This window comes from Epinephelus lanceolatus, chromosome 21 (genome assembly GCF_041903045.1).
Source record: "Epinephelus lanceolatus isolate andai-2023 chromosome 21, ASM4190304v1, whole genome shotgun sequence".
NCBI classification, from domain to species: Eukaryota; Metazoa; Chordata; class Actinopteri; order Perciformes; family Serranidae; genus Epinephelus; species Epinephelus lanceolatus.
Window position 1 is genome coordinate 31,322,931 of NC_135754.1, and position 16,477 is coordinate 31,339,407.

General features: G+C 42.0%; 1 protein-coding gene across 15 annotated transcripts in view; it reads right to left on the reverse strand.

Annotated features, from left to right (window-relative positions):
- Positions 1-16,477, reverse strand: part of tanc2b (tetratricopeptide repeat, ankyrin repeat and coiled-coil containing 2b) — a 254,073-nt gene that overhangs the window by 4,626 nt on the left and 232,970 nt on the right. For 12 of the 15 annotated variants that reach the window (XM_078163101.1, XM_078163100.1, XM_078163098.1 and 9 more), the window contains 13 exons: positions 15,231-15,398; positions 13,385-13,545; positions 12,589-12,697; positions 12,343-12,465; positions 11,951-12,187; positions 11,586-11,795; positions 8,635-8,728; positions 5,442-5,575; positions 4,601-4,724; positions 3,386-3,561; positions 3,152-3,284; positions 2,227-2,256; positions 836-927 (listed from right to left, as the gene is read on the reverse strand). In XM_078163101.1, the coding sequence (XP_078019227.1) occupies positions 836-927; positions 2,227-2,256; positions 3,152-3,284; positions 3,386-3,561; positions 4,601-4,724; positions 5,442-5,575; positions 8,635-8,728; positions 11,586-11,795; positions 11,951-12,187; positions 12,343-12,465; positions 12,589-12,697; positions 13,385-13,545; positions 15,231-15,398 (1,791 nt within the window). The remainder of the gene's footprint in view (positions 1-835; positions 928-2,226; positions 2,257-3,151; positions 3,285-3,385; positions 3,562-4,600; positions 4,725-5,441; positions 5,576-8,634; positions 8,729-11,585; positions 11,796-11,950; positions 12,188-12,342; positions 12,466-12,588; positions 12,698-13,384; positions 13,546-15,230; positions 15,399-16,477) is intronic. The other 3 variants (XM_078163099.1, XM_078163097.1, XM_078163108.1) reach the window with 1 other exon arrangement.

Sequence of the window (16,477 nt, forward strand, 5' to 3'; positions counted from 1 at the left end):
GCATAAAATTATAAATAAAAGAACACATAAATAAATGGATGTGGACATAAACATGGAAATAAATAAATAAAAACATGCATGCATTATACAAATCAATATAGAATAAACATATAAATAAATAAATAAACACTGAATCTATATGGAAATAAATAGATAAATGCTTCAATAAATAAATAAATAAATGAATAAAAAAATGCTGAAGTAAATATGGAAATAAATAAATAAAAACATGCATAAATAAAAAAAAGAATAAACAAATATGTGCTGAAATAAATATGGAAATAAATAGATAAATAAATCATATTTTATTTTTCATTTAACAAATACATTAAATGATTGAAATAAATAAATAAATAAATATAGACATAAAAAGATAAATAAATAAATTAATTAATTAATAAAATTAATTATAAAAAAATAAAATAAAATAAATGTTTGAATAAATATGGACATAAATAGATACATAAATAAATAAAAGTTGATAATTAGAAAATAATAAAAATGAAATAAAATAATAAAAAAATTAATAATCTTAATTCCCCCCCCCCCCAATTTTTGTACAACTACATTTATCTGTCTCTGTATTTCTGTCCGTATCTTAATGAGGTCCTAACCTCTGCTTTTCTTTAATTTTTTTATTTACGTATATATTTTAGCATTTATTTATTTAATTATTTATTACTGTATTTACTTATTGATAATTATGTCTTTTTTTCGTCCTTCATATGACCCAAGTCTATATTGCTCACAACAGGTAGAAACAGGATCATTTCACATTCATCACATCACAGATGTATCTGTAATTCATCCAGTGAAACCTGAGCTGTTGTCTGACCTTGTAGAAACTGTCCCCCTCCTCGATGAGTTTGCTGAGTAAGATGATCATGATGTCGGGTTTGGAGGTGGCCATGGCCCACGTGGCTGGACCTGGGTAACACAGGAAGGAACAGATGAAAACAAAAAGCGCAGTGAGAAAGACACACAGCAATAAGCAGCAGAGGAGGAAGGAGGGAGCGACTGGGAGTCACACTACACACAACAATAATAACAGGGATGAGACAACAGCCAAAATGAGGAAATGGAGGAGAAAAGACAGGCAATCCACTGCAGAGAAAAGATTACAAAGATCTGCTCTGACACCTTGAGAACACTGTGACCTCGCTATGGGACGTCAGGCCTGGGTCAAATACTATCTGCCGATAATTATGTGTTTCTTTAATCCTGCTGGGGGTCGAGTTTGCTGAATTAGAGTGCAGAATGAGCACATTTCAAACGGTTTTCAAATGGCTGATTAACTGCAGCAATTATCTGCAAATACGTTTTAACCCAGGCCGAGTAGATGTACAGAAAAACAAACAAAAAAAACGCTGTCATGTTTTTGTAGAGACACATTTTCTGTCTTGTCAAGAAGTGCAGATGTACAGTAATTCTTTGTACTAGTGACTGATTCAGGGATGTGATCGAGAGCAGCAGGAAAAACTTGTGTCGTGTATTTAAAAACGAAAAGAGGAAAAAAGACACTTAATCCCTGCAGACTGCTTTGTGACTGAAAAAAAAAAATCAAACTGAAACTGTCTTTTTCTGTATCTGCGCAACAGCAATCCTTGACACATGTACACACACCACAGAGATGAGAAGGAAGGGGATCTTGCACAAGGAGACATGGGGCAGGTACGATAAACAAAAGAGGCAAGCAGGAGGGGTGTAACGGAGCTCTGCAGGCTGTCCTCTGAGCTGGTGGCGGTGGTGGTGGGGGTGGTGGAGGTGAGGGTAGAAATGCTGCTGACTGGCCTAGCTGACACTGAGGAAACGTCTGGAAGATGAGCGATGCACAGTACAGTGGTTTATCACCTCAGTCTGTGGTGGCGGTGGTACAGAGGAGTTACAAAGACATGCATTTTCCGCTAAATCACGACCACGCAAAGTGCTACTGAGGGGGCTCCCCGTCATGCATCTGTGGAATGGAAGGTCAACACCTCGATATGACGTCACAGGCTGGAGGCCGGGCATGCTGTCATTAACCACTCGGATGTTAGCATCTACCTCTAGGGCAATCCCGACTGCATCACTGTCAGTGCTAATACCTTTTGCATGTTATTATTTGTCAGTTTGAGAAGGTAGCTAAGCTGGCCTGCCGACACTTAGGACGACACAGACAACACAGAGAGAGGAGATAGAGCTGTCAAAATGCCTGGTGGGGTGAGAAGTCGACAGCCTTGGCTTTACCTCGGGGCCGACTGGGCAGCGTCTGACATCCTGGGGCCGGAGAGAGAGGCGGGGGATGGGTGGGGAGGCAAGAGGAGGGAAGGAGGGGGGGGGGGGGGGGGGGGGGGGGGGGGTAGAAGGAGGAGGTCATGAGCAAGGAAGGGAGTGTGAGTGGGAGGGCAGAGCGAGGGAGGGAGGGGAGGGGAAGAATTGCCAGAGAAAACAGATAGAAACAGCGAGAAAGAGGAAGAGAAGTGATGGCAGTGGTGGAGGAGGAGGAGAAGTGAGAAAAAGGAACACAAAAAAAGCAGCAGTGAGAAGCGGAGATAAGTGCCTGAGCAAAAGAAAAAGGAGAAAAAAGGATACCGAAAAGAAACAAGCGCTAATAACAACCTGTCTCTGAGCAACCGCAGAGGAATAGAGCGAGAGGATGTGATTGAGAGAGAACCGGGGAGATAGCGTGAGCGGTAGGTAGAGACAAACAGACAGAGAGAGAGAGAGAAAGAGAAAAAGCAAAACAACACAGCGGCAGCAGTAGTACAATAAAAAGAAACACACATCAGAGCCATAAATAGCCGAGGAGAAGCAGCACGATGCGGCAGTAGGGGGGCGGATGACATACAGTAGCAGGAAGTGGTTTAAGCTACATGGAGACACGAACCTGAATCCATGGCTTATTGCGGTACAATGCTACAGCGCTCTATAATGACCAGCAGGAAGTGTGTACTTTAAAGAAAGAGCATCTCTGGATTCTCCCTTTCATGCAGCTCATGCTTGAACTCCAATGCATGACCTTTTCAACAAAAATACAATCTCAAATTGTATCTCATCTCCACGGCAGGCAAATAACCCTCTCTCATGGCGCTACAGGACAAAGATGCTGCACTTAGAAGACGTCCTCTGTGAGCTAAACGGTCGCCTCTTTACTCCGCCAACCCGCTCTTACCTATCTTGGCTCCTTTCTTGAGCAGGGCGACCACCACCGACGTGTTTCTGCAGCCCACCGCCCTGTCCAGAGGACGCATCCCGCTGTAGTCTACGTGCTCTATCATGGCGCCGTGGTCAACCAAGAACTGGACCTGAAGAGACAGAGACATGGTGTGAAAGGTTGCGAAAAAAATCTGTCTGTATCGTGAAGGTCAAACAAAATAGCCAGCCCTTTTCAGTCATAAACTCGTACCACTTCAGAGTCGCCGTAGAAGGCAGCCAGGTCGAGGGGCGTGCGTCCGTTCTTGTCAGCGTGGTCAGTGGCGGCTCCGCTCTCCACCAGGCAGCGCACGACAGGTAAGTGTCCTTTGAGACAGGCCCAGCTCAGAGCGGTCAGACCCTCCTTATCCATCAGAGACAGAGAGGCTCCTGGGAAGAGGCAGAGGCGGCAGTGAGACGCAGCCTGGCGTCTTTCACTCCGAATCCTTTTCACAACTAACTGCTTAATTCATTTCTGATGGATTTTTAAAATCTGCTGCTGATTTAATTTGGCTGTAATTATCGTAAACAACATTTGAAAACTGTAATTACGCTCGTTTTTATTGGTGCAGTGGCTGTGATTTTTTTTTTTTCCCTGTGAAGGACTGCAGCGTTTAGATGAGTGTGAGAAGAGGAAACACCCTGGTATATCGAGTGCTCCTGTAGGAAGGCTTTGAATGCCAAAGATCATGACAAATGGCTGCACATATTTATTGCCTTAGCTATCAATTTACTAAACATCTGTTGAGATATCTTGTGCAGTATTTATTCTAGTAGATCCTCATATTTATGCTTCAGAGGTTCTACTCGTACTTTGGTCTCAGCTGTGTCAAAAAATGCTCTCTTGCTATACGCAGAAAGCCCTAACCGACCAAAATTTTATTGTAAACCCATGTTTTAAAATTCTGCGATTGCTGCAGCCTGGTTTCACTGTAGCTTTTCCTTGGGGATAGAAACAGCTGTTTGCCGACAATCAGCTGCTGCTGCTGTTTGACGCAGCGCTCTCCATCAGCCGCTCTTCTCCTGCGCTCTCTGCCTGGTTACTCGATGTCATCACTTCTCATCTTATTTTGCCGCTTGGTCAAAAGCCCCATCGCAGCAGTAAACATCTGACACAGAGCCATTAATCTCACACTGAAATTGCTTGACTCTGTTATTAAACCAGTTAATAACCGTTGGGTAACGCTAGCCATGTGATGCTAACAGTTAGTTCTGTCACTGTGTGTGTGACTCTCATAGTCTCATGATAAGCAGACAGAGAGACAGGGGGGCTGAGCGACTCAATACGCTGCACGCAGCTCTACAATAAAACAAGATTTCATTTGTTTTCAATAGTAAAAATTGTGTTAAAGTTGCAGTGATCGAACAGAACTGCAAGGTCGAATGGCTGAACTTGTCTCATCCTGGAGGAACTGCTCAGTCCCTTTACCTTGAGATAGTAAAAACTCCACAGTCCCCAGGTGTCCCTCCGAGGCGGCCATCATTAGAGGAGTGCGACCCTGCTTGTCAGCCAGGTTGACATCTGCGCCATGTGTGAGGAGGAGGTCCACGATCTGAAACGCCCAAATACAGAACCCATGTCATCATATCACATCATCGTCATCATATAACAGCAACTGGATGTGATAAAAAGTTATGTTAAAAAAGTGACGCTACTTTTTATTAAACCAAAAGAGAATTAAGTGAAAATTGTTTGAAAAAAATTAAATAAAAATGAAAATTAGTTCCAAGAGCATAATTGCCACATCCGTACAGCCTTTTAGAGTAAACTGGGAAAACAAGATGTATGTCTGGTGTCCACTCAAATGCAAAACAGGATGTCTGCAGGTATCAGACACAATTTTTATTAGTTTTTTTTTACAACAACAAAAAAACAAAGGCAGACAAAACACACGCTGCAGTGCCACTGACAACAGATCCTCCGTGTCCATGATCGTCTCTCAAGACCACAAAGGTCCCCGTGATCTCCAACCATGACCCCTGGAAATCCAGAGCCCCAGCAGGGAGGGAGAAATCGTCCAGTCTGTATTTTATGCTTTTTAAGACCTTTTGAAGGCAGTTTTTAACCAAATTTAAGACTGATTTTTGGACAAATCATCTGATTCAAGGACTTGTTTTGACAAAAAGAAATTAGATAAAATGTTACTTTACAAGTTCATATTTTAGACCTTTAGACCTTTACACCTTGAAGGCCTCATATTTACAAAACTGAATTTAAGACTTCTTAAGAACCTGCACACACCCTACAAGGTACAAAGGTAAGCACTAACCTGCCAGTGTCCCTGTCGGACGGCGCTGAACAGCGGAACGATGCCTCGTCTGTTGGGCTGAGCCACGGCCGCCCCCTGCTCCAGTAACAGACGACAGACCTCCAGCTTCCCCCGACCGGAGGCTGCGGTCAGAGCTGCACAAACACACAATGGATCAGTGGATGAGATGAGGAGAAGCAGAAGTGAATGTGGAGGACAGAAATCAGGTTTTGAGTTGGGGATTTAGCGCAGACATGATTTTTGTTGGTGATTAAGTCATTATTAACCTGCAATAACTGATTTGTTTGGCCACTTGGGGGCAGTGGAAACACGTGACATATCATCACCTTTTACATGGCAAACAGCAGTTATGGAGTGACATGAACATTCATCTGGAGTCATGTTTGTGTTCACATGATGAACGATGACAGACAAATATTTTGTTTTTTATCAATGCCTGAAGGAAGTATCTTAATAGCTGGTAAATGTTTTCACCTGCAAGTCACTATCTGTGTCTGGGCATGTAATGTGGGTGGGGTTTACAGAGCCTCTTCACCTTCTGTGGCTGAAAACACTGCTATGAGAATGAACCAGAACAGTAAAGTTTAGGTTTTGACAACTGAATGATGAGCTGAAACTCACTGTAAAGCTCTGCAAAGCTGAGAGGAGCTGTCGATATGGGTCATGACTGTCTGTAGGTTCATATATTGATACATGCTGTTGTAAAAACATCAATTAGAGGAGAGGAGAGGAGAGAGGAAGAGAAGGGAGGAGGAGAAGCCTATCGAGATTTTGCTGAAGCGAAGGCCTTTGAAAAGACATCTTCTCAAACGTAATGATTATAATTGGAATAATTTAAGCAGAGTGAACAAATCTCTTTAAGCAGAGTTGAAGCAGGCCCAGAGGGGCTGACCGCAGTTTCAACTATAGCCTGACACATACTGGATTTCTTAGACTGATACCGATACATCAGTCGACAGCAATTTCCTTTAAAACATAACACAGACAAACAAGCTTTGAACAAATCCCTTAGATTTGTTTGTTTAAAAAATGTGATCATAGACTATGAAATAGCCACTGCTTTGTGGACTTCTGTTTTGAAGCCTTGAGTTCGGTATCTTGGTCTTTTAGAGCCAGAAGTAATCACTACTCTGAGTACAACTAATTCTACTCTGGGGGACATTTAATAGACCAGAGGTGGATGATCTTAGGGATCATGAGGGAACGTATTTGACCAACATATCAGATAAACAGTCAGGTGTAAGTCCATCAAGAGATTTATAAGCTAAACGCAAAATTGAATTTTAAAATGAAAAGTTACGTGTTTGCGATGTTTAGTCATGGTGAATAGACGTGCTGCTTGAGATAAAACTTTTTCAGTGTCTTCTTTAAATAAAAGAGGTTGCACACGGGCAATGTTTCTAAGATGGAAATGTTTGTCACTTGGGGTTGAGGGATGATATTTGGACGACAGGGTGGAGCTGTGGTGATGTCTCTCAGGCAGCCACGCCCTTAATGATGCGTAACTTTAAGCCTTAATAACATTTTAATGGGTGAATTATATAAACCCCTCCCATACAGTTGTCATGAACAGGGAAATTAGCTATAGAGACCAAAACTGTTTTCGTACCAGGCTGTAAACATAATTATCTCTGCTTTAAAGTTGGGTATTTTAACATGGGGGTCTATGAGGATTAATTTTTTCGGAGTCAGCCTTAAGTGGCCATTCAAGGAACTGCAGTTTTTTTTTTTGCCGTGTTGGCTTCATTTTTCAGCCCCGGATATTGCCGCACAAGTTGGACCAAGAAACAAAGCGGGACATCTTTGCAGTTGAAAAAAATAATGTGAAACCTGATTTAGCATTTATTGCTTGTCGGCAGGGGTGTAAGAAGTACTTGGATCTTTAACTCAAGTAAAAGTAGTGTAGAAATACTCTGCTACAAGTAAACGTCCTGCATTCAAAAGTTAGCTTGAGTAGAAAAGTATAAGCATCAAAATATATTTAGAGTACCAAAAATAAAAGTGCTCATTATGAAAAATGGCCCATTTAATAAAAAATAAAAATAAAATAAAAATTAAAAATAAATAAATAAATAAATAAAAATAAATAATAATAATAATAATAATAATAGCTGCAGCTGGTTAGGATGGATCTGATTATAATTTCTTTAAATACTGATGGGTATCTGAACCTATAATACTTGATTGTCGATTTATATTTTATATTAAAAATTGAAATGTGCAAAGTGACTTAAGTTATCTAATAAATCTAGTGAAGTATAAAGAACAATATTTGCCTCTAAGATGCAGTGGAGTAGACACATGAAGTTGCCTAAAAGGGAAATTCCAGTACTTATAAACTGTACTTAACTACAGTACTTGAGTAAACATACTTCTTACTACTGCTTGTTGACCGATGCATTCACGGGTACTGATATATCCTCAATGAGATATCAGCTAATTTATCGGTGTAGCTTTAGTTTGAACCTATTTATCCTTTGCTGGAAGAACACTCTGATATACACAGTTCAGTGAGTACATCTGAACATACATACTCTCCCTCTGGCTGTTAATGTATTTTCAGTTGACCTATCCAGTAACACTGGGATTAAAAATCATCTTCCAGAACAACTGTTATCCTCCTGATCTCTTATAAACAATGAAACCACAGCTGAGTGAGTACAAGTCCTCCTCTTGAGCTGACAGGGAGAAGCAGCTCTCTAACACACTGCAGCGGGGGAATAAGGCTCGCAACGAGGTTTCATAGCTTTAGGTTACAATGATGCATTACATTTCTCAACACCCTGCCACGGGGCAATCACACTAGTCTTTTCTAAGCACCCTGGAGCACACTCATCCCTCCTCCTCCCTCTCCTCCTCCTCTGGGTGAGCCCAGCCCTGTCTGTGCTCCAATGACACCACTGCACTGCCATCAGTATCTGACGCAGCAGCAGCAGCAGCAGCAGCAGCAGCAGCAGACACACAAGAACCATCTCTCATATCCGCACTGCAGCGCTCTGCCTCGCAGTGACACACAGATAAACCCTCTCACAAAACACCTTAAAAATATTGTTTAACATGTGTACGTCTCACAAACTGCTTCATTATCTTTACATTGTGTTCAGAGACTTCACAGCCACATGAACCATTAACATTCACAGTCATGTGCCTGGGTTTTATTAGTGTAACATGTATCTAAAGTAGGTGTTCCCACCTGTCTCCCCCCACAGGGTGTCAAAGTTATTGATTTGAGCACGCTCCACCTCCTCTTCATCTTTCTCTGGCAGGTCCAGCAGGTAGGACACAATCTGAAGGGGGACAAGATTCAACGTGACACAGATTAATGTCCAAGTTTATTCTAAACAGACAGAGATAAGATAAATGATGTAAAATAAAACCACCTTATTGAATAACTTTAAAGGTCCAGTGGAGGATTTAGCGAGATATATTGGCAGAAATAGAATATCATACATTAAGTATGTTTTCTTTAGTGTATAATCACATGAAAATAAGAATTGTTGTGTTTTTGCTACCTTAGAATGAGCCGTTTATATCTACATAGGGAGTGGGTTCTTGTCTACAGTAGCTCAGAAGAGACAGACCAAACACTGGCTCTAGATAGGGTCAAGGTCACCCACCGTAGTTTTAGTTCTTCCGCCAAAAAAACTTTTTTTTTTTTAAAAATGTGCAACTGCTTTATGTGGTGCTTTTAATGGTTTAAATCACCAGGTCCATTTGACCGCTACAGATAATTCGGCTCCTGCTATAAACCTCCTTAAAGTCTGGATCTGAAGTTATCAAAGCAATCAGCTGAACACACATTAGCAGCTGCTAGGTTAGCCGCCCTTATCCGACATGTCAAACAGCATCGAGACACTGCTTTATTCAGTGTTTTTACCGGTTTAAATCACAGAGTCTGCTTGTTTGGAGAGGAAGAGACCTCTGTGGAAAATTCAACTCCAAGTAAAAACCTTGTCAACATCAGGATCAGAAATAAGGGTAGGAAAACATTGATTTGCTACGTGAAACTGCTTCATTCTGGGTTTTTTATTGGTTTTAATCACCTGGTTCGTTTGTTTCAGAGAGGAAGAGACCTCTGCAGATAATTCGATTTCCAGTAAAACAATGAACACTGGAGGAATTCTAACTGGGTGACGCTTCAGCTGATTGCAATCTGCCATCCTCACCTCTAGGTGCTGCCTAATCCCGCTAAATCAATCTCACACACTGGACCTTCAAAGGCTGAAATTGAAATGACTGACAGTCGTCATTAGCAGCTACATCGACCACCACACCTCAGTCAATCAGCTGTTGGAACAAAGTTGTCATTGATTTAGTCTCTTTCAGAGCCGAAGTAGGATTTACCACAGACGGATCATTTAAACGTGGTTCCCCTCTCATTTCATTCCGCCTCTCCTCGTTTCTTTTCCCTCCATCATACTCTCGCTGTTTCCGCTGCCTCCTTCACTCTTCCTCAAATTCAAATCAGTGTCACTTTAGTGGTCCGCAAAGAGCTTTTTTTTTTTTTTTTTTTAACATCTCCAAAGTGCTTTCTGTCTCAACCTGTTTGACTATTTCCCCATCTGATTCTGTCTCACCTCACACTCTGAACATTAGTCACGTTTAGTCTGTTTTGAAAAATAAATTGCAGTAAAAAATGTGACAAAATGCAAAATGTACAGCAGGCCTATTTAACTGGCGGCCCACAGGCTCGCTGATCAGTTCTTGTTTACAAATAAATAACATCTAAAAGCTGAAAAAGATAAAAATCATGCAAATAACTGACACTGTGTCACAACATGCCTCTGTGTACTTAGTCTAATTGCCTCTGAACGCTAAAACCCAGCAGTGAGTTTAAAGAGCATGTTTTCTTTTTTAAATAATTGCCAAATTTACGCCATGTCACAGAATTACAACTTTTGTTAGTGGTCCTTGAACGCATCTTGTGTGACAAATGCTTCCATCAGGAAACCAAATCTTAGCTTATATCGTTAATTACTTTATTTTACATTGTCTCTTTCAAAATTTTGCCAAAAATAAGCTGTTTGCAGCAAACAGATCCTGTAAAAAACATTAAATTCTGCGCTCCTCAGCACAACTGGGAAACCATGAATAATTTGGATGAGACCAATAGTCACGTGACAAATATTCAGCGAAATTTCAGGCCTAAGGGAGGTTGTAAAAATGTAAACGGTAAATGTAAATTGCAATGTAGGGAAATCAAAGTTTTGAAAATGTGGTGACGTGTTTTGTCGACTGTCCACACATGACGAGAATAACAGTGCACAGGAATGTATGTTCGTAGCTTTCTGAAAATGAGCCTCTGATTAATACAGTTAAACAGCCCTGCTGCACTGTATCACAAGGATGCACTTCTCTGCAGTGAGCCGAACATTTCAACTCGTGTTTACAGAGTGAAAACAGTTGAAGGAGATGCAGAGACAATTCAGCCGTAGTGGCTTCCTTGCCTTCGGCTCAAACACTAATCATCATCAGCATTTTAGTGCTGTCTGCTTCTTCTTGCGTCCTCTTTTTCTTCCTGGGAACAGGACTTCAGCAGCTGTTCTGGTGTTAAAAATGTCTGACATACTGCAGTGCATAGGGACAGTGGTGGAATAAGGGTTAGAGAGGCGAGCTTGTTACCGGCAGGATAAATCTGGGTGTGAAAATTGAAAAAGCAGCGCGCCGAGGTGTCTTTGAGCACCCCGACTGCTCCAGTGGAGCTGCTTAGTGGCAAGCAGATTGGACTGTGGTTGAATTGGGCCGCTTCCAGGTGTGTATGTGTGTAACTGTGCTAATGTGATCAGGGGTGCTGCTGCAAAAAAGAGGCTTCTGCTCCCTGAAACCTCTCTGGAAAAATAAAGCTCAAATGAGAAACTGTGACTTCCTGTTGCATTACTAAATCTCTTTCACTGATATATAACCTATAACCTCGGGGTGATCGTGGTGCACAAAGCCACAGAATATCTTTTAATGAGTAAATCTGGCTTTTTTAAAATATAATTTTTCTCTGCAGCTTCAGAGCCGAGCAAAATCTACCAACACATGTTGATCTGTTAAAACGAGAAACAACAAAAAAGCAAAAGTGTCATTATCAGTGTCGGAGTTAAAGACACCGGCGAGCATGATACTCAGACCGTGACTTCTCCTTCCTCCCTGCCGTACCTCTGTGTATCCCATACTGGCTGCAGCGATGAGGGCCTGCTGGACTGCGTGGCTCTTGGTGAAGGACGCCTGTTGTTGGGTTTGAGGCGACTGCTGCTGCTGCGACCCCATGCACCAGTCACACTGGATGAGGTACTTCACCACCTCCATGTGGCCCCTCAAGGCCGCGTGAACCAGGGCACACTGGCCGTTCTTATCCAGGTGGTCCACCTGTAAACAGGACGCAGAGTTGGTCGGGAAAACCAGTTAGTGAGTACAATTTATATCCAGTTATCAAGACATGGAAAAGATCTTCAAATGAAAATCCAGAAAAACAGACGCGCTCAATCGCAGCCTTGATCACACACTCTCCACGCTTCACACACCTTCGCTCTCTTGCGGCAAAGCGCTGTCACAATGGCCATGTGTCCCCCAGCCGCGGCGTAGCCCAGCGGCGTGAGGCCACTCTCAGACGGAGCGTCGACAGAGGCGCCAAACTCGAGCAGCAGAGCCACCATGTCCATGTAGCCCAGGTGGGAGTGGACACACAGCACGGGGGCGTTGTTCAGCACCTCTGTGCGGTAGTTCACATTGGCACCGCCCATCATCAGCAGCCGGCTCACCTGGAAACACATGGACAAGATAATTAAACATGAGGAAATATTCAAATATTGAAACTATCTGAGTCCAGAGAGAAAGTTTCTCTGTGAAGTCGTCGTAGTAACATGTTGAAATATTCTTTAACTATGACTCCTCTCTGCTATGTTGGCGCCGGTACCTTGATGTTGGGAGTGTAGAGGTTTCGGAGTGAAGAAAGTGCAGCTGAAAGGCCCTCTGTGCTGTAGGATACCCACAGGCCTTGCAAGATGGATGAGGAAACCCCAACTTTCTTGCTGAGGCCCTTGAAGAGAGAGATAGAGTGTAAATATTCATTACTTTGGAGCCAGACCGCAGCTGTGCGGGGGCGTGCATGCGTGTGTGTGTGTGTGTGTATAGATGTGTGTGGAGACAAATAATGGTGTACCTTGAAGATATGTGCTTTGAGGATGTGATGGCCCAGCTCAATAGTCTGCTGTCTGTTCAGCTTGTTCTCCTGCCGAGAGAACCAGAAGGCCAGCAGGGTGTGACCGCTCCTGCAGAGAGGACGGACACAGGATCCTTCAATACTTGAGACTGACTCATCAGGTCATTACATTGTGTTCTGCACAGTCGGTGAAATCTGCTGTAATTACAATACAGGAAATAAAATGTTCCTACACGTCGTCTGCTAGACAAACATAATGTACCTGCGACTGACAGAGAGATTTATATTTATACATGGCTGATTGCACAATGCTGGCATGTTACACAAGATGCAGCAGCAAGTGGCTGTCAGAGAAAACACTGACTGTCACCTTAGCTAAAATATGTTTCTGAAAATGTTTTAGGTGAGAAACAAGCAACGCAGTAACAGAATCCTGGTTCATATTTTAACAGCACTGCCTAATTTAACCATGTGATCTCAGTTTGAGAGATCTCTAAACGTGGGAGAGATCTGCTTCTTTACTCGTGGTGAGGATGTCGTGATGGGCATCCAAGGTAGTAAACTCTGTAGTTTGAGCAACAGCCTTAGAGCCAGACAAATGCATAATCCATCAGATTTGAGCTTTGAGATGAGCAGGGAGTCCTGAGCTCTGGCAATTTGGAGGGAAGTTTACCACAGCTCATTTACACATATTACCCACACTGTTACGATACAGAGCTGGTTAAAAAAGTAGTTTCTGTTCATTTTCTGCCTCTCCTCTCACTTCAATCCGGCATTTCTCCCGCCACGCCCTCACCTCGGATCACAGAGGAACTTTGTCTTTTCTCCTTCTTCTCTCCAGATCAGCCACTCCCTGAAGGACGGGTGAACAAACATCCTGGTACCATCCCTCCTCTTCACCAGGAAGACCGACAGGTTGTCTACACGTTGCTGGAAGTCTTCCCAGTCTAGTGTGCCCTGCAGACACACACATCGTTACCATGTCATTAGTTATTTATAACTCAGGTCACACTGATAGTAGTCTGATCATCTCATTACAAACTGCTTTGGGAATGCGATTTCTATGATAGTGGATGGAATATTTGATATTTAGACATTCAGGAACACAAAATGATTCCAAAAACACTGCAAATTAACCTTGTCTGATTTAATTATACCTGTAAAAATCCTCTTTGTTTCATCTTGACAACTCAACTCAACTCAACTTTATTTATAAAGCGCTTTAAAACAACCACAGCTGAAACAAAGTGCTGTACATAGGAGGTCATAAAACAACAAAACAGTGAGATAATAAAAAGCAGTTAAAACAAAAAACAATAAAAACAACAAACAAATAAAAACAGAGCGAGGTCTCATGCTGGGTTAAAAGCCAGTGAGTAAAAGTGGGTTTTAAGGTGGGTTTTAAAAACAGACAGTGAGGAGGCCTGTCTGATGTGCAGAGGTAGATTATTCCACATTTTTGGAGCAGCAACGGAGAATGGTCTCCTCTAAGCGTTCGCTTAGACCTCGGTACCTCAAGGAGCAGCTGATCAGCTGACCTGAGGCACCGGGCAGGGGCGTAGGGGACAAAAAGACCACTACTTCATCTTTCAGTCTTCAAGCAAAAATAAATATAATGAGCATTTATTATTCTTTTTATTCTTTTCTACAGATTGTTACTTAACGCAACTTAACTATGACATTAAATATTCATAACAATCAACAAATTAAAAACATATTAAGAGGCGGCTGTGGCTCAGAGGTAGAGCGGGTTGTCCACTAATTGGAGGACTGGTGGGTCGATCCCCGGCTCCTCCAGTCTGCATGTCAGAGTATCCTTGGGCAAGATACTGAACCCCAAATTGCTCCTGATGGCTGTTGTGAGAGTGTGTGAATGGTTACTGAGTATGGTAGCATGTATGGTTGCCTCAGCCACCAGTGTGTGAATGTGTGCGTGAATGGGTGAATGTGACAGTGTTAAAGCCTACAGAGTGGTTGGAAGACTAGAAAAGCACTATACAAGTGGAGCCTATTTCCCAAGGTATTACTTATTATGAATTCTAAACTCAAAAATTGACCTACATAACCTCATCAGGACAGTTTGGTTTGATTGGATCTGAATGACAATGACAAAACAACACATCAACTTTCATCAGATTTTGAGTCACACATTGTTAACTCCTGATTGGTGCACAGAGGCAGGTGACATCACCTTTTTTGTCTACTTCAAATGACAAAAAAATACAGAAATGTAATGTAAAAGAACTCAAACTGTTGTAAATGTGGCTGGAAATAGTGTGTTTATGTAAGTCGCCATCGGCCATAGCAATAAGCTGATTAGAAAAATAGTTTTCAGAGCCTTTAACTATACCTGACCGTGTTAAATAAACATTCAGTAACATGCTATGCAATTTTAATGGACTCACGACTCATTTATTTTAGCTCAAGGACGGAGTAAAAACAGGAGAAGACTTCACGAGGTAACTAAAATCTTTCTTTTCTGTTAAAATTAAAATTCACCTCTTTAATGTTACATTTTAGGAGAAGGTTGATGTTGAAGTTGGATCACCGAGGCCATTTTATAATACATCAAATCAATTGCAGGCCCTGAGATACTGAAAGGTCTCAAGGTCTGAGGTTCTGGTACATTTTAGGATTATTACCTGCAGCGAGCCGGCGTTGATGGCCTGATATATCTGCTCATCGGTCAGCGGATGAAGCGAGGCCACGGCCACGTTGAGCAGAGGAAGCGCCCGCTCGAACGATGACTGCGTGGGGAAGCGCATGTTGCACTGCAGCAGGTACACCTCTGCCAGGTTGACTGGAACCACCTGAGGTAAAGAAGGAGGTAGGAAGGAAGGAAAGAAGGAAGGAAGGAGAGAATATGAATGCTGATTTCCTTCAGAGCAGCTTCACAAAACATAAATAATGCATCGTGTTTGTACAGCACATCTTCAACTATTCCATGTGGTCTTCCTCAGAGAGACGAGAATGTGAATTTATCAGTTGTCTTTTTTTCATGGAGTCTGGAAGCACTTCTGAATACATGAAACTAAATGAACCTGGGGGTGTGAGATAAAATATATCATTATGAAATGCACACTGAAACAATTCAGCTGCATTATTTATCAAAAAGGTGTCGGGCTCTGACTGTCAAAAAGAACATTTTATGAAACTGCTTTTACACAAAGCATGTCAGAGAGCAGGTAAATAAGAAATGCCTTTCCAGAATTGCCTCTGCAAATTATGAGCACCAAGATGTTTAGTTTAGAGAAGAGGTTTTCAAAGCTCGACACTGTGGGCCCCCCCTCAGACAAAATCGAGAACTGCCCACCCCCAAAACACCTCCTTCATCTTCTACATGTTGCTATGGATACAGTTATTACTTGAGTCCTGTGTTTTTAGCCTATATTTGTCATATTTTAGCCTAATATTTGTTACATTTTGGCACCATTAAATGTATGCTGGATTAACCATCAGCAGCTCATGTTTGCAGCGCACCAGGCTAGTTAATAACATGTCAGGCAGGACATCAAAAGTGTGGGATCATTTTGAGAAGGTGAAGGACGAACCCAAGGTGATATGTAAACACATCTTCATTGGTCAACTACAAACATGACGTATCATCTGAAACATGGAAGTAGCTACATGCCCATTAGCCCACAGCGTCATTAACAGGCGGCTCGCTCAGTGTGTGACGTGCACTTGTAGATAAAATATAGGCCTATATTAATGAAGGTTCATTAGTACGGTTTTGTATTTCTCTGTAATGTAGCACAGTGTTAACAATGTTACTGATACTATTCTTTCTCACACCTTCAACTCAAACCATTGTGCTGCCCCACCCAAAATATATCATTTAACAACTAAATTAATATCATAAACATGTGGGCAACTAATGGTCCTAAAT